Source organism: Haliotis cracherodii, unplaced genomic scaffold (genome assembly GCF_022045235.1).
Source record: "Haliotis cracherodii isolate W230 unplaced genomic scaffold, xgHalCrac1.p SCAF_9, whole genome shotgun sequence".
Lineage (NCBI taxonomy): Eukaryota > Metazoa > Mollusca > Gastropoda > Lepetellida > Haliotidae > Haliotis > Haliotis cracherodii.
In genome coordinates, this window is record NW_027266343.1 from 21,389,944 (window position 1) to 21,417,017 (window position 27,074).

The 27,074-nt window shown below is 38.9% G+C and overlaps 1 protein-coding gene across 3 annotated transcripts in view; it reads right to left on the reverse strand.

The window, feature by feature from the left end:
- LOC139452112 (SUMO-interacting motif-containing protein 1-like) overlaps positions 1-21,916 on the reverse strand; it is a 38,240-nt gene extending 16,324 nt beyond the window's left edge. Inside the window, exon 1 of one of the 3 annotated variants that reach the window (XM_071233434.1) lies at positions 21,854-21,916. In XM_071233434.1, coding sequence (XP_071089535.1) covers positions 21,854-21,910 — 57 coding nt within the window. In that variant the 5' untranslated portion in view covers positions 21,911-21,916. Of the gene's footprint in view, positions 1-19,114; positions 19,398-20,180; positions 20,260-21,853 lie in introns of those variants that run through there. The other 2 variants (XM_071233435.1, XM_071233433.1) reach the window with 2 other exon arrangements.
- Positions 21,917-27,074: the final 5,158 nt, after the last annotated feature.

Here is a 27,074-nt window from a genome sequence, read left to right on the forward strand (position 1 = left end):
GGTACAAATAGTTGCAATACATTTGTCTTGTCAAATCATATATTGATTAAAAAAAACATTCGGACACAATGTCACATCTTCCTTCCCCTTTTCCATACTTTCCCCAATTCAAATAATCAATTCCTTGTGTAACATGACACCAAAGCTGTACGCTTAATTGCTGTCTTGTGACAGACTGTTCGCCACAAGCCACCACCAGATGCTTAGCCCTGATTCACTATTGCCCACTGTATTAAAAATACTCGAATCTGATCAATATCAGGTAGCATTGCTGTAAAGTCCCACTCTTCTAATGTTTTGAACAAAGGAAGCTGGATTATGTTGTGACTAACAGACTCTACAGCCAACGTGTTACAGGATGTTGAGTGCTGCATGGGATGATGTCACACCTCACCACACGTGAGTCTCCACTCATCAACAGGTCACGGTCGCTTTGTATGGATGGGCTTTGTAAGGTGCAGAACTCAGGCTTTACATCATTGTACATAGCTGCATGTAGATGCATGTAAACTCATGCAAAAAATGTACTTTGATATATTCTACAAAAAAACCCAAATATATTACAAAAGACTGAGAACAAAGGAAATTGAGCACAAAAACCTCTTCACTCTGTGAAAGTGAGCCATTTTGTGGCCACGCCGGCAGACAATTAAACAAAAACATGTATTTCCCTCTCTCACGCATATGCCAACTCTATCAAGTTATCACATTGGAAACAGTTAAATCTGATAATTCAGTACGATATTATGCAGATTTTTCAAAGTGATGAAATACTGTACTTATCCCCATCATACTTATCCTTATCATAACATTTTTCGAACATTGTTATGAAATTCCTCTTACTTTTGCCCGCCATGATAGCATATGCAAGTGAACTGACACTTGGACACAATCTCGTAAAATTTATATGTTTAATGTTTGTTTTACAGACAAGATTACATGTACAGGTAAGATTAACACATTGCAAGTTTAGCAAGGTTGATCCGTCACCGCTGATTGTATTGATTCGCCGCTGCTTGCATACAGCCAATTGTCAGTGACACTTGACACTGAGTGAGATTTTTCAGTTCGCTATACACGTCACTAATTAGTGGTAAATGGGCTTGTCGGTGATCAGATATCAGTTCGCTATATCCATTAGTTCGCTGTAGAGAGTTCGTTATATACGTAAATTTTAAATGATATTATATTGGAGATAAATCGGGGACTTTTTAACAGTTTGTTTATCCGTTTGTTCGTTATATCCGTGTTCTACTGTATAAGAATTGAAGCCAAAACATTCTTTCATTTGTCATTTTTTAACACACACACACACACACACACACACACACACTTTATATCAAGACATATATTTGCATATGCATGCGGGACTAAAACACTCCCTCAGCTTAAAAAGATTGACATATCAGTACCAGTACTAAAACTATAACCACTGGGACCACGCAACACTGTACTTGTATCAGCGGAGGAAATCCCTTGTCTCCAGCTGTATCTGATCAGTGTCAGCGTGTTGGACTATCTGCTAGTATATATGGTTTAAACATATTTACTTTCACAAAAGTGTGAAAATGGATTGTAAACAAGCGAAGCGCTTATGTTAATACCACTCCATTACACATAGGACATATTACAATAAATACATCAATGAAGGTTGTGATGTAGCTAAGGCATTTTATAAGTTTTGGCAACTTTGGTGATATAAATTTCGAAACAATCTTGCGAGGGCACGAGGCCTAGCCAAGCGGGATCAGTAGCCATATCTGTGCTTGTTGACCTCTGCGGCTTAGAACCTTCCCCACAAATTAAAATAGTTGGATTTGGCCGAAATATGTTTGAATTGTTACCTTGTTTGGATTTGTCGCTGTGTGTACATCTGACTACACTTCTTAACGTTATGACAGGACAGACTGACTGTCAACAACGTCTGACCATGGCCGTGACGTCTCATAGACTAGGGTTAGAGTAGCTTCCTTAAACCGCCAGTTACAGCCTTTCAGCACCCAAATCGGCTTCCCACTTTATGTTCTAAACATTACATTCCTCTGCCACATACAATTATGGATAAGGGGTCGTGTGGCCCTCTGCCTCACAGCTGGGGACAGCGGACAATTCTCAGGTCCAAGGCAGCATAACATATTAAAACAATTGAAATATAACAAAGCAGATCTCACTTCTAAATTATGTCTATGTATTTATATATATATATATATATATATATATATATATATATATATATATATATATATATATATATATATATGATGGCTATAGTGGCATGATCTCTTGTCAGGTCAAGTCAGAGCCAAATATCACAAAATCATACAAATACATTTAGAAGCTGAATACAAACAACATGTGTACCATCAGAGACCATATAATCTATTATATCGCAGTTCATTAGTGGTGAATATGTGTTATTGGTGCATATTGTACATATGGCTGCTACGGAACATCGCAGGACAACAGGTCTGTGGGCTACAAATTTGATAATAATGAAACAGTTACTGCATAATAAGAATATATCCAGTCAAAGTGCATATACTAATCAAATGACTTATATACATTAATCACGAAATAATGCTCCTTGTAAACCATGTCCGTTTATAGAACAGTTACATTCACTATATATACAATAACAAAAAATGTATTTACAAAACGTAAGGTATACAAATTGAAGTGGACTCCCCTATTCCCGGGGAACAGTACATTGCAAATCAGCCAGATCCCGAGGGTGACAATCGAATGGAGGAGGGCACATGCCCCTACTGTTTTATCAAACTCTGTAGCCACCAACAACGGAACAACCAGATGGATGGGACATGCGCTCCCACCAAGCCCTAATAACTGCACCATCAGAAAGGCTCTCTACTATAAATTCTGGAAAATAATTGACAACTGTAACGGGTGGAAAATACCAGAATATGTTCAAAAGAAGATGAGACTGGGAGATGGGGAGCATGTTGTCTTCCATCACAGACAAATAATGCCGGAATGTGTGTTGTCACTTGTGCGAACAAAATACCCAAATGGGATAAATGAGCCATATATGGGACACAAGTGGTGGCGAACTGACTTTGTTATTTTTCTCTTTGTATATATATTATCATTGATATTGAAAACACAATTAATTTCTTTGGGGAAAATCAAAATTTTGTAAAGCATAACACAGTAATGAAACTCTTGGCATCATGTAGCTGACTATGGCAATACAGAATCAGACAAGTGATTGTGATTTGTTTACATAAAGAGTGTAATTGCTCCTATGAGGTCAAATGTGTGACTTGTGCTGTGTCTCAAAGTTGACAGGCTTTCCGTTCCCTCCTGGAGGAAAAAGTGGCGGTTTAAGACAAAGAGCGGTCACTCTAGCAGACAGACCGATGGATTGCCGCGAAAGGCAATTAAAAACAATTGGTGTTTTGCGTATATGTTGCTACGCCACTGTATAAAAACAGATTTCAGTTGCAACTATATTGGCTACTGTCACTGTCCGACTGACACATCACTTACCCTGTGACGTAATAAATATTAATGCGCGCATTCCAGGAAAACTTGCAATGTTTCGGTAATGTTTATGAGAGAGGGAAAGCACTTTTGAAGCACAGAATTAAAGAATGACATTATACGATAAAGAGATTATCACACTTGTGTGTTTGGGGATGGCCAAGGCTTGCTAAATACAATGTTTATTCCTAATGCAGGATATTTACCATCCCCAAACACACTCACGTTATAACCTCTATTTATATGTATATGTATTATGTTGTTGAAATAATTTTGTACCTCTGATAGCAGCCTGAGTGTAAATAAAGTTCAGTTCAGTTGAGTCTACTCTAAGCTCATTATCCTGCCACATCTCGTCAACACTGAGTAATCCAGACATACACAACAATCTATACTTTACAAATCAGTGACTGACACTTCCTACTTATCAACTATGACACCTGCAAAAGTAGATTTGATTTTGGTAATCTTAACAAGGTGTTGCAAAACTTTCGAGACTCAGTTAAGGCTATTGTTAGACACTCGCTGTTATTTCAAGGTGCAAAACCTTCAGGATTTGCAGTATGTGTTGGGGGTGAGTACCCTGGTGTGGACAAAGATGAGAAGGTGACTGTTGAGGACTGCCATACTGTGGTCCAGCTTTATCTGCACCGTGCTAGCACAGAAAATAGCTGTCTTACTGCACTATATGACTGATGGCTGCATATACATAGGTCAGACAGCGAGCATCATATTCATTTCCGATCTCAGGCTACAAAACCTGAATGAACTGAAGTTTACATGCAATATCGTTCGTATCAACATATCACACTTTCAACATGTTCAAGATCAACTAAAAATACTTGAATAAATGAGAAAATGGCATGTGGTGTCTGTGGAACTGATCATTTCTCACTGAGGCCATGAAGCCCTCCAACTAGCTGTCATTTACACATGGATCACACAACATTTAATTTCATGTTGCATATTATCAAACTGTTGTGTCCAACTGCAGAGTGAATTGTGTACGGGTTCATCAGAATTATGTAAACAGTAATCCATCAAAAGATGTTTTTCACATAAAAATTAGTGAATGTCAAGAATATATTGTCTATGTAAGATAATACTTGCCTTTGGACACTGCTATCTTCACTACCCAGGTACAACATGACAGACTTTTCAAAGTGCCCTGTGAAGCTTGACAAATATCCTTACTTGCATTGTCTCTCCTACAATCTGCCTGTGAGCATGCTGCTTACTGATAACAATACCACTAGCAGTGGACACATGACACAGCCACCTGGCTGCTGCTGCTGTAACATCTTGACATGATGAGACAGTCCTCCATGACAAAACAGCAGAGAGATTGTTCATCAGTGTGTAGAACTGTAACCATGTTATCATCACTTCAAGTGCACTTCAGCCCCTGCCAGGCACATGCTGATATACTATTGTATGACAGGCTGCTGCTGCTGCTGCTGCAGTGTGGCATGCTATCGGAGACAGTATTGACTGAGACTGCAGCAGCCAGTGAGAGAGCCCCACATCATCAGTCAGGGAAGTCCATGTGTCTCTTCCTGGAGGCTCGCAGTCAGTACTCAATAGCAGTCACCACCTGTTTGTCTTGCTTCAACAAACTGATCAGCTTCTGCTCTGACTACTTTCAGACTCGGACATGAACTCAACTGGAACCTTTTATTCAACAACTGAAGCTTTAAGAAGAAAAATGAATACCTTAAAATTTCACCTTTACAACTACAGTGTATGTCTTATCGCTGGTTATGGGTTGAGAAGGTCATAATAGCTGATTTTCCCTTAGCCCATGACCAGCAAACCCAGGGTCTCGGCTACAGTTCACGGCCTTTGTAAGACACAATTCCTAGCATGGGAAAACAACTTTCATCACAGGAATTCTTACCCAAACATGTAAAGATATCAAGTAATTTAATCAAACACATGGTCTGGATGTGATGCCACATAAGTGACTTGTATTAACGTAAAAGGATTTAGTGTGAAACCAACAACCAACCAACAAATGGTATAGAATCAACAATTGTATGACACAATTAACAAGGTTTACAAATCAATACAAATTACTGCACAGCAATTACAATGGCAGTATGTGACAGAGTGGCAGCCAATGGCAGTATGTGACAGAGTGGCAGCCAATGGCAGTATCAAATATAAAATATGATGGCAGTAGTGATATCCAAAAGTTCAGTGATAATATTGTTACCTATCCAGAACAGTGGTCAAGCTTTGGATTGGAATTCGAGGTGATAAGTGATCTTCACAGGAAGGGTGATCTTCATGTAATGTCAGACGAAAAAGTGAGATGAGACAGGAACATGCCCGCTCCACTAATACAATCTAGCCAGCTCCCAGCACTTTCTACATGCGTGACATCACAGAACATCACAGAATATTCCATATGTTTCTATAATGCTTGACTTCCATCCATCCATCCATGCTATTCTGGAAATTTACTGATAATCGAGCATCAAAATATAACTTCCTGACCACTGCTTACATCAAATAGTACTACATTCCTGACAACTAATCATTGTTCTAATACAATGCACTGAACTTCTACTGAATCTCAGCAGTAACAATGTAACACAGTTACAATCATTGTTTAACAATAAAGTACTCTGCTATATAACAGTAATGAGTGAGTTAATGTGGCAGTGGCAAAGTCCCCTCACACTGATACTGCTTAAGTTACTCATATAATTCCTGATTCCACTGATTTTTTGCTCACATTGAAAAACAACATGATAGATGGTGGCATGATGCCTTTTGCAGTGATAGAAATTGGCACTAGTCCTGTAGTTCTTGCCAAACTGCCAAGTAGTTAAGGTATCAAAAGGACTAGTAGAAATTTGCCATTTTTAAGAGGTTTGCTCTATGTTATCATTAAAGGACTAGTGGACTAAAACTGTTAGTTTCTACCGCTGTTTTGTGGTCACATTTCACCCTCAGTGTTTTCTAATATACAGAGGTTTCATGATTATATGAAGAACCTCTGGTTTCTATAATTTTTGTCGGGGAGGTTTACAGACTCCAGAGGTTACTTATCAGCACACCTGGAAATGGGCAATTATTGATCACCTAGGCGGATGAAAATGTGGTTTCTGTTATCCAGATTGAGACTAAGCAATGAAATATCAAATTAAAATATCAGTCACCTGTCCCGAGGTGATGACCTAACACCGCCCCGCGCATTATCCCAGGTGCAAATGTCACCGAGTTAAGGGTGGTCTCAAAATATTGCTGTTATTGTACTTAATTTACATGTGTCAATGGGGTAGCAATTTAGGATATGTACTGCATTATATTTGCTTGGAAACATGACGAACTAGTTAAGAGCTATGAAACGGGATGAGTACTGGAAGGTTGCAGTTTTGGAATCCAGAAGTATTTGTTGTTCTACAGATGGTTTCTTGAGTAGCATTTATCTCCGCTGATGACGTATATGAATCTGTACTTTTGAATGTTGTGTTTCTGTCTTGCTACGAACCTGTTACACTAAGCCAAGATGGGCACAACAGGGTTGAGCTCACAATGTCTGACTGGCGTACGTAAGACAACGTATTCGTGTTGTGCTGCCAGCATGTATGTCCTGTACATTAATACTGGTTTCTTATTCAACCAGATTTTCACCATGAGTTGAACTTTTGTTTCAGATGGTCTGAAGTCGACAATGTCATATATTCCTGTATGGCGTTATCCATGACAATAGCACTGGCGTTTAAAATGGGCAGTAGCTGAAGCTTCAACCAGTCTATGGACACATCACCTCCTATAATTTCCTTATGAAAATCACCAGTTTTCTTTTTTGCCTCATAAACTAGCACACATCCATCAATAAGACCCATGTCATGGGTTGCAGTGTGCAAAACAATGACACGATTACCTTCACCTGATGGTACCATCATGTAGCCACATGTAGTCAGTGGAATGATTCATCAAGGTAAATAATCTGGATGCCCTGACTGTGATAGTTATGAATGGTTTGGAGATAATGTGACCTCATAGACAAGATGAAATTTTTCCCTCCAAAAAGTGCTTGGTCATCGCCACGAGCAGTGTATCGAAATCCCATCTCTTTGAGAGCAATAGTTAGTGCAGTCCGGGAAACATTTATTGTATCTTTAATTTCTCCCAAATTCTACTACAAGTCAAGGGTTATCTTCTGCTCATAAAACTTGTACACTATACGCCTAATCACCCTGTATCAAAGCTGTCTAATATCCTTTTACTTCCCAGTTTTGTTTTTGGGACTGAACCCCTGTACCTGTTTTGTTTACTTACCATACCGTAGACTTGACGGTATGAATTGAAAACCCAATAGCTTGGGCAGTTCGGTAATTCACCCTATCTAAATTCATAAATGGTTTCCCTCTATTTCTCAAAAGTGTAAAGAAATTGTATACATTTTCCAGTACAGACTCCATATCGTGTACCATATGGTTATGGCTATGCAAGTGCATCATGGGAGCAATGTTAACAAAACAAACGCAGTGTCATTTTGTCATTTTAGAAGATGCACATCTAGAATATTCTCAAAATGATTTTTGCGTGTGGATTAGATATTTTATGAAGACTACATTATTATCATTTTAACGGAGTCACATGTGCATAATTCTATAGTCAGTTTCAGACTGTCATCATTGGACTTCCTGTTTTCGTCGAATTTGTATCCTGTAAACTTGTCTATAGGACTCCTTGTGACTGAAATAATTCAAACCACAGGTAGGGCGATCAGTAGTTACTTGATATTTCAATAACAACAGTCTGTGAAAAATTATATCCTTTTTTAACAGACAAAAAGCAGTTTTCTAGCATTTCCAACAGTACTTTAATAGTACAATCCAAGGGCTTTAGAAGCCTTGCATACCATCATACAATTCAGGTGAAAATAACAAAACTGGCGTCTTTTACCATGTTTACTAAACAGGGTGTCTAGCAACATCATCTTTGTCTCTACACACCACCAAAAAGGTCATAAATCTAACTGTGTATTTTTGGACTGAGTCCATACATTTCACTGTCATTCTGAATAAAACAGTTATTGACAAATTATTTTCATTCAAATGCACGATCAGAGCTTGAGATGCGTATTTGTGTAAAATATGCATTTAATAAACTGAAATACACAGACAAATGAAATTATAGCATATCAAATATGCAACAAAAACTATAAATACGCTATTAAAATAAAATTTAGTAACGATTGTGTAGATTACAACTGTTAGATAAAATAATTGTGTATCAGCCAATCGTCAAATTCACTTACTGTTAGATACATTCAGAAAAGCTTCTGCGACAACCATACGGATAGATGGCAGCTAAAAAGCACATCATGCCTAGTCAATGTACATGCTGTATCTTAAAACAGTCGCTGATTGGTGATTAAAGCAATAGCGTCTTTCTTACAGTGATAGGTTTTGCAAACAAAAAGTGGCTTCCTGGAGAGGCAGCTACAACCAGCCAAAGAGGGGTATGCTACTATTCACATAGTGTTTAATCATTGTTAATGATTAACAGTGTTTGTTACGAAACAGGTTTTAAGTTAAAAACCCAAATGTCAAGAAACAGGTGGATAAAAATAAATGTTAATACCCTCTAAAACTTGTGGATACCCAATCAAAATCAAACCCCTGGGCAAAATACGTCAATACTATGTAACCTGAAGCTTATCTATAGCCCTGTCTATAGCTCTGCACGATAAAAAGTATTTACTTCAGATCTAATAAATAGTTTGTCATGAATCCCATGAAAGTACTAGAAATCATAAAAAAGGAACCAATTCTTTATATATATAATATGGTTGCTGGATAAAAGGGTATGGTGTCATATTTTTGAGAATTGCGGTTACACTTCAGCTATCATGATTATGATCAGTAAAAGATGAACTATTCATTTCACTTACTACATCCTGTTTGCTTTGACTATGATCACATGATGAATTTCAGCTTGCCATGTTTGTCTTCATACAGTAAAATGATCATATTTCAAAGTTTCCACACAAGCATAAACACGGACATGAGGATCACAATGGTTACTTTAATTCACACCTCTGATAACTGATAACACTAAATATTTTATCTTCCAATGTCGAACCTCCATATTTCTACATTCCACACTAGAGGTGAAACGATAAAACAAGGTCAGGATACGATACAAAGGTGACGATATGATATGTATCAATACGATACATATCACAAATACACATATTTACGACAAAAACGTAGAAATTTCGTAGAGTCGGTTCCAAAGGAAAAGCTAGCTATAGACACATGTTTGTTGCGGCTGTTTTTAGTAGTGAACTTGAAAAGCTAATTACAAAACATTTGCAATATTTGACTGACAAGAAGGCTGGAGTGGGGGTGTCATTAACTGAGTAGTAAGTTATTACTTTAACAAGTGTATTGTCTTGTATCGGTACAGAAAAAAAGCATTGTGTATCGTATTGTGGTATGAAAACGACCGTTTCAACCCCCATTACTCCCCAATATACCCTTCTTCATTGGAAGTACTTTGTAACTATCACCTAGACATCTGACAGACTGACAAGTAATTAACCCGTAACTTGCCATGCTTACATCTACACTCCCCGTTACTGGCCCTACTACCATTTATTAAACATATCCTTAACTAGCAGTGTTCATTCCGCACAGTGCCCTTGCAGCACAGCACTCATATGGCTCTTCAGGTGCACTTTTATTTTCATAATAACACTGAACAAAACGGCTGCATTGGCCTATTTATTGAGAAATAAACTGAATGAAAGGATTTCCTTTTTGATCTGATTTGGTTTTACATAACAGGCCTCAAAGTTTAAATTTTTACCAAGTAGCCATATGGCTACAAGTATTTTTTTCCAGGTAGCCAGCGGTAAAATCAAGAAGTCAAGCCAATATTGTTGCTAGCCAAAAGCATTTGAAATTATCTTTTATCAAATAACTACTATTATATGTACAAGTTATAGCACTAGTCTTTGTAATTGTATATTAGTGGCAACTGTACATGCTGTAGTTGAGTTTTGTGACTCGAACATTAATGCAACTTATGTTACTAGGTTATACCATGTATACAGGTATATCCTTGCTTCTCCCATAACAGGGCTTGATCTTCAATCGCCAGCAGTGGTTTATTTTTTTTCACCCAATCTGATTGGCTGGCTGAGAGTGGAGAGTTGTGTCATTGCGTTTTGATTGGCAGGCTAAAAATAATTGACGGCACTATTTTCGGATCGGGGATAACCGAGGTCGTCTAGTACAGGAAGTCCCCAGCTGGCTAAACATTACCGTAATGCCAATGGGTCCATCTCCAAAAGTTGGTGACCGAGAGAAAATTTGTGGGGGAAGAAGGGGTGTCACTGTTAAAGGTGGAGATATATCAAAGAATTTCGGCTCCCCTATGTACCAGATTCAGTTGCAGAATGAAAAGAGGGTAACCAAAGTGAGATACTGCATCGATATAGCTAGAGGTGTAACGATACAGGAGGGTCACAATACGATACGTATCACGATACAGTGTTCACTGGTTCAAGCTAAGCCAAGTTGATGTCTTTCTGCTCTCTAAAAGATGTGACAAGTACAGTTGAAGAAGATATAAGGTGTTTATTTACTGTTATAGCAAATTGTCAGCAATACAGTATGTTTAACTGAAACAAAAAACTGGCTTTGAAATTGTTAAACGTATTTCATGTTTAAAAGAACCGTATTTTCTTGAGTATAGTGCGCACCCATGTATAATGCGCACCCCCTCTAGCGGGTTCAATATTTTGGAGGAAAAAAGAAATTTGAATATTATGCGCAGAAAAAAATTACACCGTACCCCTTCAGCGAAGTCCGGCAACCGAACGGGTGATGAGAAACTTCGTCAGTACAAATTTGAAATTTGAGATAAAAAATCACCAGACATGTTGATTTACCGTTTAAATTGTATTTTTTGTTCAGCTAGGCATTGTTTTATATCCAGGGATTAAGATTACCTTGTGTATTTTCTTGTAAACTAAGCCGGACACAGCAATCAGCTGTACACACGTTTTCTTGGAATCTACCGTTGATTCGGTCAAGACACACTCAATGATATAACTTTACAGGATTTCAATGCAAGGATCGGCAAAAGTTGTATCTGAAACTATTTTCTTTCCAGGAATAATATATTCCAATATCTGGTTAATTTAGATGCAGCTTTTACTAAACATAATTAAAATAATAATAACCCTAAGCGAAGCAGCTGATCGCTATTGCCGGTTATTATTTTTTACATGGAACCAATCTGACCACTCACCGTCAAGGCTCCCGTGCACGTGATCGCGTGATCGCTAGAATTACGTGTTGACATAGAATCGTCCAACAAAAACAAATATGACTTTTAACGAATCAAAGTATGGCATTTATGATATATATATATCCATTCTCTGTCAACTAAAGTTCGTTTCAAGGCGTCAATAGCGGTAATCTGACCGTGGTTGCTGTTAATAACGGTGAGTTGTGCGATCTTCCGATCGCTTCACACACGATTTCGCTGAAATTAATTAAAACAATATTAAAAGGAATTTTGAATAAAATTAATGAAATAAGTTACAAACGTAAGTCCAGATTTACAAAGAACACTTTTTTATAGCCAGGCAGTGTAATTACATGAATAATTTGAGAACTTCAGTATTGATTTGTTGACATGGTATTTTCGGTGTTACGTGCACAGTAATGTCTTTCCATGGGGGAAAAACATCAAAACTCATTAAGTAAAACTGTGTTATGAAAATATCGTATGTATTGCTATACATGCTTTCCAATCGATGCATCGTATTGTGGGCTGTGCATGGGGATACAATAGTGTATCGCTGTATCGTTACACCACTAGATATAACGGGACCAGGTGAGCAACTCCGGTACATTTTTTACTGGGCGTTTTCAAGGCTAATAACAAAGCTAATGAAACAGTTAACTAATTCATGTAAAAATACCGATGAAATAGTGAAACAAACCATATTGTTTGGTATTCTTTTTAAAAATAACTATCAACCACAAAAGAAATGTCATGTTATTATAACATAACGAAGTGTTGATCTAGAGCCGATCGATCAAAAACATGTTTCAAAGTTATCATGGTTATATTAAAATAATCGAGACTTAAATTTCATATCTTAAGAAAATAAACACTCAGATAATTTGGATCTAAAGCAATACTCAATTTCAATGCAGGAAACAATCTATCTTTGCCGAACGGACTGTACATCTCATGACCAAGATGTTTTGCGACCACAGCAGTTGCTTCCCCCTTTAACGGGTGGAGCTTATCCAGATCAATATAATTAATGTATTTTGGCCTATAGTTATTTGGTGTTTTTTAAACATGAAGACTTCAATTATTTAAACATACTATCTCAGGACAATTAAGAAACTCATTATGAAAAAACAACATTACCCCGTTTAAACTTGAATGTATTAAGTCATACCTAAATCTATATAAACTCAAGAAAGTAATATATGTATTTATACTTAACTATTTTGATTTCTTATAGGGAGCAGACAAAATGATGAAGATAAAGATGGTGGGCATCAATCAACCTTATTAGGTATTTATTTCAAAAACAATATTCTTTTTTTTTCAACAATGATGTACATTTATGCATCTTAAAATAGATTTTGTTTTTTAGATAGGATGAAATAATCTCAAAATGAATTTCATATTATTAGTTTAAGGTAGAAACTCAATATCACAGTTGATTATTTTCAGAATTAACAGACAATACAGAGTATTAAGACATGTAGAATTAGGTTTGTCTCAAGTATATTCTTTAAACTAAAGATTTATTATTTACCATGTTTACTGAAAAAAACATTTCTTTAATAATGCAATTGTTATATTATCATAGCATATAAAAAGCCCCAATATGCATAGCTAGCTTAATTTTATTGATAATTATTTAGCATTTCTTGGGCTGTTAAACTGGACATATGACAAAATAAGAAATGTATTTTTATTTATTATTCTCCCATTACAAGGTTTACAGTGGTTTATTTTTTTTGACATAATCTAATTGGCTGCCTGGGAGTATAAAGCTGTGTCGCTATTTTAATCCGAGACCTTAAATTTTTCTAATGTGTAAATTTTCAGAACATGGTAAGTAAAGAAAAACTGAAATTTATGGGTGATGAAGAAATGACCAACAAAAGGTCCTCCTATAACATTTTACCATAAACCTCATTTCTTTACACTAGAAATGTCTAATTTTAATTTTAATACTTTTTACACACAAAAAATCACATGTGAACAGGTCACTAAAATACATATTTATTATTATGTCTTGTTTTCATGAAGATAAAAAGAGGAAAAAGTTAATTTTAAATTACCTATTATCAGTAAGTCTTAACTTCTAATCTGATAAAATAACAAAAGAATTAAGTTTGGAGGTAACTGTTGCAGTAAAATAACAATGTAAAATTACAAGGGTATTAAAATGCAAATATTTGTAGAACTACTGAAATGATAATTTATTGTTTACATATATCCTATGTATTTATTGTTTCACACACAATAAATTACTGTGCTTGTCAAATTCACATTGTTTCTTGTCATTCACAAATATGGGGAAATTAGATGACTCATTTCGTAACATTTTTGGTGTCATGATGTTAAATATCATGTTCAAAAGAAAAATTGTCCATTGAATAAGTTTGGTTTTTTTATTTTTAATAATAACACATGTGCTCACCATGTTCAGGAACAAAAAAAGAAAGAAAAAAGATGACATGAAATAATCCATCATTTTACATATTTAATTATTCACTGTAAAATTAGTTTTAAAGAGGAAAGTTCGTCCAAAAATATTACAATCCATTGATGGATTTGAGAAGATTTAATCAGCTGATCAGTTGCCTGAGTTGGTATTTAGAGAATCTTGCCAGATCAATCCTGCTGACAGTTCCTTGGGCCCTTGTTTTCGTTAACAATATTTCACAATATTTAAGATAATATTTAATTTCCTCTTAATTGGGTTAATAACATTTGTTTCTAGCGAACAAATATACGAATAACGTATTTACATACACTAAAAAGGTGGGCCTATTTAGTGTTGCGCATTGAGAATGATAATCATGGCCAGACGAATGCAAATAAAGTTATGGGCCGAGTAATCCAAAACCATTAACAAATATCAAATCTCATTACTAATTCTCAGAAGGTTACTCCCATCTGCTTTTAATAGTTAACAAAAATCATAACGTGAATGTTAACAAGTGGCTTGTCTGTCACGGGAAAACTCGTGTGAGTTGACTTCGCTAGATCCTTTTTACCTGTTTATGGTGCAGTTGTCTTACTGAACATATTCGAAAACGAGGCTGGGGGGAATCCCGAGTGGTTACTAAACACAGGAAATCTTCAACTACGAGTTTGACTTTTTATGGCGTATTGTTAAGGGAGAAAAAGGATTAACCACTGTGCTCGGTTGTTACCGAAATATCTACACACTCGTGATTAATCTGCCACAATTAGAACTCGGCAAAGCCTCGTTCTAATCGTGACAGATTTATCACTCGTGTGTAGATTTTTTGGTAACAACCGAACACAGTGGTTAATCCTCTATTTATCCAATAAACTATCAACTAAAATATAATACTAATTGCATAAAAATGTATGCATTTCGGTTCATTGTTGACTTTAGGAGGAATTATTGGCAAGTACAATCAGTAGCAGACATGTTTATTTTTGTGTCTACATGTGTGTAGCAATAGAATTAAGTTGCCACAAGATATTTTTCAAGGTAGTCATTTGACCATGTTGACTACTACTGAATTTTAGAGAGTAGACAAATTTCAATTTAGGTCGAATTGGCGACTGTGTTAGTCGCAACTTTGAGGCCTGCATAAATACAATAGAAAATAGAAATGTTCATGTTACAGGTATAATTAATAGTGCCGACAATGAACAAGATGTTAATAACCACAACGGTAACAATGGTTACTGTTCTGATAATTCTTTGATTGCACTATATCATGTGTAAAGCACAAAAACGAAGATGACAACTGAAGGTTCTAGAAACTTTTGCAAATGCAATTCAGTAAACTATTTTTGTGCACGATCATCTTTTAAATAAAATGAAGCATCTCTTAAAATGTTAGGGGCTCGTAGGGCCCTTGTCAATCAAATTCTGGAATGAACACTGAACTAGAGCATTGCTTCTTTAGAAAAATACTTATTACAATAGTAATTATACTACCACCAAGCCCCGAAGGGAATCCCTGTTAGAATAGGTCCCAATCAACTAATGCTGGTCGTAAGAGATAACAAAACGGACTCAGTATTTGGTGGATTATGTGTCATGATACCCCAATGATACAGGTTGTTGTTCACAATATCGATCACTAGATTGTATGGTCCAGACTCGATTATTTACAGGCAAAAATTACATAGCTGGAATATTTGCAGTGTGCAGCATTAAAGATAATTTAACTTAAATTACCCAATAACAGTATACTTAATTGTAAAACTACATTCTATAACACAGCTGGTGTAAAACAAATAGAATTAAACAGTGGGATATTGGGATGAGACATGCTAGAAACAGCAGAATCGCTTGCACACTGAGTGGGTGAGAAGGGTGATATTTGTACTGTATCCTAACACGGCAGAGATAGCACCAACACAGGTAGAAGTCAACAGCTGTAATCATGGTACACCTGGGCTACACACAGCTATCTGTAGGACTTATCATATGTTCACAGGCCCAATCTCAGTACAGCTGATAAGGCAAAGTGAAGATTACAAACATCTGAAGTTAGCCAGCAGTCTAAACATGTCTAAAGGGACAGGCGTCTTGCTCCTAGTCCACAATTCGTGTACAATATCCTTGATCATATTATGCTTAACACTTTCTTCGAACACTTTCAATCCCTACCTGGAGCAAGCTGACACAACTAACAAAGTTATACTGGTCTATTACTTACACATAACTGTGAGTAATCACTCTGCAATGTCTACAATCTGCTGACAATGATGACACAAGATACTGATGCTAGTTATATACTAATAGTAATAGTTTCGTAGAACTCAACAATATCATCATCAACACTAGACACAAACACTTGTCCATTAATCTAGTGGAGATCCAGAGGAACCAATTATTTCTTGTCTATTATATGTATATATTTTACATAAACCACTTGTCCAATAGAACAGCAATACCACCATGAGGAGAAAACAGTCAAATACTTGTGTACAAATCATGCTGATGAAAAGAATCTATCAGCAATGAAAGTAATACCACAGTAATGGTTTAAGCAATTATTTTTGTGTAGCATTAATGGTGAGCTGATGCTGAACAATGTCACTGTTTTCAAGTCGTTGTCTACACTTTCTTTTTCTGCTTATGATTAAAGCAGATAGTGGATTTATTATCATTGTTGACTTGATCATTTTCTAGATTTCACTTGGATATGTTTCTGTTTTTCTTCTAAGTGGATTTACACAGTGTGCACACAGTTTACATTTAAACCTCCATAAAAGCAAAATATATTTAAGTGAAGCCTCAAAAACATTGTGAAAAATGTAGCACAGGTGTTGGGTTCCACGACAACATGTACCAACCAAACATGATCAAGTTTCTATACAGTTTAACAATCAACAAAAATGTATGAGCAATGTCCATGAATATTTGCCTAATTTGGCAGCTATATCATGTGAGGTTACAGCTAAAAGTGTCCAGTGCTTTCGGAGGAGATGAAGGCATGTCCAGATGCTGGTGTGGCAAGAGCCAGACAAGCAGGCCAAGACATAAGCTCAATTGACTAGCAGTCAAGCATAGCATAAGAATACCAAAGATCTTAGTATATCAAACAGACAATGACACATAAAGAAAGTGTCACTATTTGGGCAGGTTGGGCACATCAGCAAATCTTGTGATTATGTCGATGTTTCCACAAGTCATTCTGCATCTTACTTGACATCAAAGCAAATGAAACAATCTATCTCAGCAAGCATGACAATCTGACAAACCTAGGCAACTGGGACCGATACAAGTAACACTGAAGGAATGGGAATGAAATCTTCACACACATTCTATGCTTACTGCCATGATACACCCAACTTAATATGGTTACTCACCGATAATGGTTTGAATGCTGAGCTCAAAATAAGCTGAATGTGCAATCATTATATAACCATTACCCAATTACTTTTCGGGCTGGGATTTTGTAACAGTATTAGATATTCTTTTCAGCTACAGCCACAACACAAGATACTTTTAAAATAAACAGACTTTTTATTTAAAACTATGTGAGCCTGAATTTGTTCGGGGACAGTACCCCATACCCTACTCCCCTAAATATCAAATGGTCAGTTCCTTACTGATTGAATGCAGGCATCATGTACATGATATACATCTACTGCAGTGAATAATGCACAAAAGAGCAAAAACCATGAGGCAACATGAGAAGTTCAGAGATGGAAATTACCCGAAACAACATTCTGATTATATTATAAAATGATCAACACATTGATCTAAAAATACTCAATAAACTTAACGCAAGGAAGTGCAAATATATTGAAAACCAATAGCCTTAACTGAGTCTGGAAAGTTTTGCGAAACCCTGTTAAGACTACCAAAATCAACGCTACTCTTGCAGGTTTCATATTTGATAAGTAGTCATGATGAAATGGTACCTCAGTGTCAGTCAGTGATTTGTAAAGTATAGATACATGTGTTGTAGTTCATAACAGAATAGACTGGCTGTGTTTGTCAAGATTACTCAGTGTTGACAAGATGTAGCAGGTTAGTACTGAGCGAGTAGGTATGGTTTTATGCTGCTTTTAGCAATATTCCACAGTGGGGGACACCAGAAATGGGCTTTACACATTGTACCCATGTAGGGAATTGAACGCATGCCTTTGGCGTGACGAGCGAATGTTTTAAACACAAGGTTTGGCGTGACGAGCGAATGTTTTAAACACAAGGTTACCCCACTGTCCCGGCAGGTTAGTGAACCTAGACTAATCATGCTAATTCGACGGTTGACACTAGGTGACAATTTGTAATTAGGGAAACACAGGATGTGAGGGATTATTTGTTGAATGATGCACTAGCTTGTTTAACAACATATGAAAGTTAATTACAAAAAGATATGCCTCCTTACATCTTTTGTTTCTTGTTCAGTTGTTGGTCTGCAAAAAAACTGTGTCATGAAACTATTGCGAGTGTGCGTCAGTACTGTCCTGCTCGCATAACTTTCCAGATTTACAGAATATGGTACTTGTGAATGAGACTGTGTAGAATATGACCCTATAAGTAACTGGTATGTGACACAGTACATTCTTTACTTTGCCAGCTTACTGAATAACCTGTATGGAGTTCCTTGTTTCGGTGTTCCCATCATGCAGATTCATGTGGAATAAGTTTGTCGAGTAGTAGACAAGTACACAACCCTACCTCGTCCTAGTTCGTGTGGATAAGTACTGTCGAAATAGACGGAAGTGTTTGTAAGAAGTGTTTGGCTATCTAAACACAATAGTTACTATATCTTCACACACATTCTATGCTTACCGCCATGATAATATGTACCATCAACGTGTCATACCCCCAACTTAATATAGCTACCCCCAACTTAATATAGCTACTCACCGATAACGGTTTGATTTGTTGAGATTTTCCTTGCATTCGTTTTTTCCTTTTCTGTGCAGATTTACTTCGACAAGTTCCAGTAAGTTTGGCCAAGATTTTTCCCGCTTCCGACTTTGCGATTGTTTCTGCCTCATCACTACTGACCGAAACAACCTCGAAGTCACTACTGTCTGAACACGAGACAATGATGATTTCCTCCCCATCCATGTGCTTATTTCATATGTCCCACACTGATTACACCGCTCAAAATACATCCTACAGTGTTTTCTTCTCCAGTGAAACCGTCGCCATTTTCTAAGTAAGGGGATTTCCCAAACAGGAGCCTCGTTTTGAAATTTGACCCTGAATCGTCCTCCTTCCGGGCTGATCCAAAAGAAAGCCCAGTGCAGTGTTTATCTTTGAATACAGTGTATTTTCAACTGTGTGCATCAGTATGCCCCAACCTGCTTGTGTGATAGCTAATTGAGTGATACAAGCGACAGAGAGTAATTCTGGTTTTCGTGTGAGACGAATAACCACTGTCAAGAACAATGTAAACGGGATGACTTGTTGTGAATTTCTCGATTGAATCATTCGCGTATCATGCGATTAGCTATGCCCGAGACCAAATCATATGGTGACAGGCTATGTCCATTGACGCAATTCATCCAATAAAGAAACGGGTAAAAAGAGGAATGTGGGTTCTCCCAAAGGAGTTCAACGCTGGTCATTTTGTAGAAGCTTCGACAATTCATGAGCACCACTCGGACTTACTCAAGCTTAGATTTGATTCAGGCTCTGCACAATGCTACAATATACCAAATCGTAGTTCACACCAAAGCTGATGGTGACTGGTATTTCTAGTATAAGCAAGATTACTCTGTTCTGTTCTAGCAGTCACATTCTTTCACAAAGGTCAAAAACCCATTCGCCATAACATATTATGCTCGATCATGCTCACTGAATACAAAAGAGGATCATAAAATGAAAATGTCTCCCTGGACTGGACATATAATGTACTCACCCGCACAAAGCCGTAATTTACAGTAAATAGATAGTGTAGGCCTGTCCACATACAACAACTTACGATGAGAGAGGGCTCCCCACACGTGCATGTTGGAAACAATGATCGAGTTGAACGGTCGATCTAGTGGAGGGTCTCTGGCTAAAACGTTGAATGTCAATCCGGAAATAAATACACCAGAAAGCATGTAGTAATGTATAAACTTACTTATGCTACAGGAAATGACGCGAATCCGTTGTCTAACAAAGTGTTTACCAAAAGATTTCATCTTGCAAATTGACTCACATTTATCACAATAATAAAATCATTTATGATGTATTGACTGCGTGTATATATATATAGACAATGTGATTAAAGGTCATGGAAGCAGAACGATCAGCGAATATGTGTGACGCTGTCATTGGCAGATAATCACGCCTGACGTAAGGGCTTTCTGGTGTGGCAGCTGGTTGCTCAACAATGGCTGTTTGCCTTGTGATGCAGTGTATAGTTGTTTATTATTCTCCTGAATCGCATTGTGACAGTGAAGATGATAATAATTACAATAATACACACCGATGAATCAATTATATTGAGCTATTTCTACATGCAGCCCGACTCGCGAAGAACCAAGGTAAAATAGGTTTTAGCAACCCATGCTTGCCGTATGTGGCGACTACCATATTGTCGTGAATTAGACATTAACAATACGCTTCATCTTGTAATGGTATATTTCCAAATAGTGACAAATTTGTTTGCCTCTGTATGTAGATTATATTTGTTTGTTGTTTAACACCACACTCAGCAATACTCCAGCTATATATGACGGCGGTCTGTAAATAGTCGAGTCTGGACTAGACAGTCCATGCAGTGATTGACATCGATCTATACAACTGGGATACGGTGACATGCACCAACCAAGTCAGCGAGCCTGACCACCCGACCCCGTTAGTCGCCTCTTACTGAAGCATGGGTTGCCGAAGACCAATTCTAACCCGGATCTTCAGGGGTCTGGTCCAGTTAAAAGTGTCCCGGACGAGATAAAAACACCAATCTCTATTTACCGGCTTCACGCGGAAACTGAAATACGTGGTTTTCTTCGCGAATACTCTGGCGTATCTCGGAAAGCACACGACACGTTTTTCAGTGTGTTCAAATCAGTCAGACCAGGATGTGGTGATGTGTTCGTCTGCATTTCAGCAATGCAAGGGTGGTTCTTGTCAATGCACGGAGTTTATAGAAGCGGAGTGAGAACCCAAGCCACAATATATAGTTGCAGTCCCAATAAAACACAAATGCACAGCTGTTTATGTATTATATGGCTTGAGCAATACATCGTATAGTTATGAGCTTTATACACGATGATGCAATAAACACGTTGATGACCAACAACAAGCTAGCCAAACGTCCATAAATTGAATCAAGTCCACGTGCAGTATAGACTAACATCTAGTCTCTGAAATGAACATATCGTACATAAAAAAAACAGTTGTTCAGTTTTCTTAATAAAAATATAATAAAAAGGAGCCCAGTGACTCTCTTCATCCAGATACTGCAGTGATCTAGACTTGCCAAACATTATAGACTTGCATGGGCTGTATTTGATATATATTTGTATCAGGGTCTGTAAGACAGACTACGTGCAGTAGTTTGTTGTACGTATAGGAGAATGTCCGAAATCTCGCGATTATTTTCGCACGTGAAGCTTTTATACATAAACATCCCTATTTGCGGAAGTTACGGTACACCATACTGACCGACAAGGATTCACTAGAGTTGGATGGTTGAGCAACCAGCATTCTGTCCATGAGCATTGTCGGAAACATATCCTCGACTTTTACTTTTATATCTATATATATGCTCCGGCGGCATGGAGCGTCCACACATGAGGTGCATGTTGACGGCTACCGTCACCAGGACTTCGGGGATAGAGGGTGGAGGAATGCCTGTAGAAATTTCACGTAATGAATAGTGCACAATACAATCTCGGTCGCACTATTGTTGGGGCTGGGTAGGACACCCGCATGTCGCTAGTGTGTGACTGCTGCATATACAAGACCTCCCCGTGCATTGTAGAAGTCATAATACTTGTCACATGTTCACGAATGCGGGACACGCACACACGCCAGTGAAGTCGTCATTTGCCTTGGTCACGAGACGTCAGCAGTAACTTTCTTGAACATGTTTTGATTTGTCCAACAAAATACAGTGTCGCCTGCACTATTAACACTGCAAACATATAGTGACATATCGGTCACCTGGAGCTCATCTTCTATGAGTGCAGAAACACGGCAAAGATTGAAGCATGGGTTCGACAAACGCTTACATATTGTGAGTGATTGAGTTGCGTTTAACGCCGCTGTATTCAAGGTCTCCGATATACAGCCTGACATAAGATGCCTCGACAAGGTATCCCATACAGATTGGCAGGGGATGCCTCGACAAGGACTTCTGTACATACTGGTAGGGGATGTCTCGATAAGGACTTCTATAAATACTGACAGGAGATGCCTCGACAAGGACTCCTATACATACTGGCAGGAGATGCCTCGACAAGGACTCCTATACATACTGGTAGGGGATGTATCGACAAGTGCTTCTATACATACTGGCAGGGGGTGTCTCTACAAGGACATCTATACATACTGGTAGGGGGATGTCTCGACAAGGACTCCTATACATACTGGTACGGGATGCCTCGACAAGGACCTCTATACATACCGGCAGGGGATGTCTCGACAAGGACCTCTATACATACTGGCAGGGGATGTCTCGACAAGGACCTCTATACATACTGGCAGGGGATGTCTCGACAAGGACTTCTATACATACTGGTAGGGGATGCCTCGACAAGGACTTCTATAAATACTGGTAGGGGATGTCTCGACAAGGACTCCTATACATACTGGTAGGGGATGTCTCGACAAGGACTTCTATACATACTTGCAGGGGATGTCTCGACAAGTGCTTCTGTACATACTGGCAGGGGATGGCTCGACAAGGACTTCTATAAATACTGGTAGGGGATGTCTCGACAAGTGCTTCTATACATACTGGTAGGGGATGTCTCTACAAGGACGTCTCGACAAGGACTCCCATACATACTGGTAGGGGATGTCTCGACAAGGACTTCTATACATACTGGCAGGGGATGCCTCGACAAGGACCTCTATACATACTGGCAGGGGATGTCTCGACAAGGACTTCTATACATACTGACAGGAGATGCCTTGTCAAGGACTCCTATACATACTGGTAGGAGATGCCTCGACAAGGACCTCTATACATACTGGTAGGGGATGCCTCGACAAGGACTTCTATAAATACTGGTAGGGGATGTCTCGACAAGGACTCCTACACATACTGGTAGGGGATGTCTCGACAAGGACTTCTATACATACTTGCAGGGGATGGCTCGACAAGTGCTTCTGTACATACTGGCAGGGGATGGCTCGACAAGGACTTCTATAAATACTGGTAGGGGATGTCTCGACAAGTGCTTCTATACATACTGGTAGGGGAGTCTCTACAAGGACGTCTCGACAAGGACTCCCATACATACTGGTAGGGGATGTCTCGACAAGGACTTCTATACATACTGGTAGGGGATGCCTCGACAAGGACCTCTATACATACTGGCAGGGGATGTCTCGACAAGGACTTCTATATATACTGACAGGAGATGCCTTGTCAAGGACCTCTATACATACTGGCAGGGATGTCTCGACAAGGACTTCTATACATACTTGTAGGAGATGCCTCGACAAGGACCTCTATACATACTGGTAGGGGATGTCTCGACAAGGACTTCTATACATACTGGCAGGGGATGTCTCGACAAGGACCTCTATACATACTGGTAGGAGATGTCTCGACAAGGACTCCTATACATACTGGCAGGGGATGGCTCGACAAGTGCTTCTGTACATACTGGCAGGGGATGGCTCGACAAGGACTTCTATAAATACTGGTAGGGGATGTCTCGACAAGTGCTTCTATACATACTGGTAGGGGATGCCTCGACAAGGACGTCTCGACAAGGACTCCCATACATACTGGTAGGGGATGTCTCGACAAGGACTTCTATACATATAGGCAGGGGATGCCTCGACAAGGACCTCTATACATACTGGTAGGGGATGTCTCGACAAGGACTTCTATACATACTGGTAGGGGATGTCTCGACAAGAACTCCTTTACATACTGGTAGGGGATGTATCGACAAGTGCTTCTATACATACTGGCAGTGGGTGTCTCTACAAGGACTTCTATACATACTGGTAAGGGATGTCTCGACAAGGACCTCTACACATACTGGCAGGGGATGTCTCGACAAGGACTTCTATACATACTGGTAGGGGATGCCTCGACAAGGACTTCTATAAATACTGGTAGGGGATTTCTCGACAAGGACTCCTATACATACTGGCAGGGGATGGCTCGACAAGTGCCTCTGTACATACTGGTAGGGGATGTCTCGACAAGGACTTCTATACATACTGACAGGAGATGCCTCGACAAGGACACCTATACATAATGGTAGGGGATGTCTCGACAAGGACATGTATAAATACTGGTAGGGGATGTCTTGACAAGTGCTTCTGTACAAACTGGCAGGGGATGTATTGACAAGGACTTCTATAAATACTGGTACGGGATGTCTCGACAAGTGCTTCTGTACATACTTGTAGGGGATGTCTCAACAAGGACTCCTATACATACAGGTAGGGGATGTCTCGACAAGGACTCCTATACATACTGGTAGGGGATGTCTCAACAAGGACTTCTATACATACTGGTAGGGGATGTCTCGACAAGGACTTCTAAAAATACTGGTAGGGGATGTCTCGACAAGGACTCCTATACATACTGGCAGGGGATGGCTCGACAAGTGCTTCTGTACATACTCGCAGGGGATGGCTCGACAAGGACTTCTATAAATACTGGTAGGGGATGTCTCGACAAGTGCTTCTATACATACTGGTAGGGGATGTCTCTACAAGGACGTCTCGACAAGGACTCCCATACATACTGGTAGGGGATGTCTCGACAAGGACTTCTATACATACAGGCAGGGGATGCCTCGACAAGGACCTCTATACATACTGGTAGGGGATGTCTCGACAAGGACTTCTATACATACTGACAGGAGATGCCTCGACAAGGACTCCTATACATACTGGTAGGAGATGCCTCGACAAGGACCTCTATACATACTGGTAGGAGATGCCTCGACAAGGACTCCTATACATACTGACAGGAGATGCCTCGACAAGGACTCCTATACATACTGGTAGGGGATGTCTCGACAAGGACTTCTATACATATTGGTAGGGGATGTCTCGACAAGGACTTCTATAAATATTGGTAGGGGATGCCTCGACAAGTGCTTCTGTACATACTGGCAGGGGATGTCTCGACAAGGACTTCTATAAATACTGGTAGGGGATGTATTGACAAGGACTTGTATAAATACTGGTAGGGGATGTCTCGACAAGGACTCCTATACATACTGGTAGGGGATGTCTCGACAAGGACTCCTATACATAATGGCAGGGGATATTTCGACAAGTGCTTCTGTACATACTGGCAGGGGATGTCTCGACAAGTGCTTCTATACATACTGGTAGGGGATGTCTCGACAAGGACTTCCATACATACTGGTAGGGGATGTCTCGACAAAGACTTCTATACATACTGACAGGAGATGCCTCGACAAGGACACCTATACATAATGGTAGGGGATGTCTCGACAAGGACATGTATAAATACTGGTAGGGGATGTCTTGACAAGTGCTTCTGTACAAACTGGCAGGGGATGTATTGACAAGGACTTCTATAAATACTGGTACGGGATGTCTCGACAAGGACTTCTATAAATACTGGTAGGGGATGTCTCGACAAGGACTCCTATACATACTGGTAGGGGATGTCTCGACAAGGACTCCCATACATACTGGTAGGGGATGTCTCGACAAGGACTTCTATACATACTGGTAGGGGATGTATCGACAAGGACTTCTATACATATTGGTAGGGGATGTCTCGACAAGTGCTTATGTACATACTGGCAGGGGATGTCTCGATAAGGACTTCTATAAATACTGGTAGGGGATGTATTGACAAGAACTTCTAGAAAATACTGGTAGGGGATGTCTAGTCAAGGACTCCTATACATACTGGCAGGGGATGTCTCGACAAGGACTCCTATACATACTGGTAAGGGATGTCTCGACAAGGACTTCTATACATACTGGCATGGGATATCTCGACAAGTGCTTCCATACATACTTGCAGGGGATGTCTTGACAAGGACTCCCATACATAGTGGCAGGGGATGTCTCGACAAGGACTTCTATACATACTGGTAAGGGATGTCTCGACAAGGACTTCTATACATACTGGCATGGGATGTCTCGACAAGTGCTTCTATACATACTGGCATGCATGGTCGCTATGCAAAGATAAGGTAACCGTCAAAGGTCGCATCAGATATTCACGTACGTGTATAGCTATCAGAGCATCAGTCCCATGAATGTCAGGTGTGTTTGCTAGACACTGAACACAGGTATTATCAGATTAGTAGACACAGATATGTAGCCATATGGTATAAGTAGTATAACCTGGTTTAAGTGTCTGTCACTTTTGTACAGGACATGGTGTATGAAAGGCCCGTGTATTGCTCAATATGGATCTTCCAGTTGGAAAATAAACTGATCAACAGTTTTACTTTGTACCATTCAAAGTCTTTCACAGAAGCTGAATTTCGTAAACGATATGTATACAGCGGGTGCAGACTGAGATCTCAAGTAAACCGAGCACAAAAATACTAACGGAAAAACGTAACCGTGCTTCATGTAAAGTGATGTATGTTTTATGGTATTGAAAATACCACCATAATATTAAACAAACCTTCCTTAGTAAAGTACAAAATCTATTACTTTTTTATGCTGAATCCCATCCAGAATTCGAACCCAC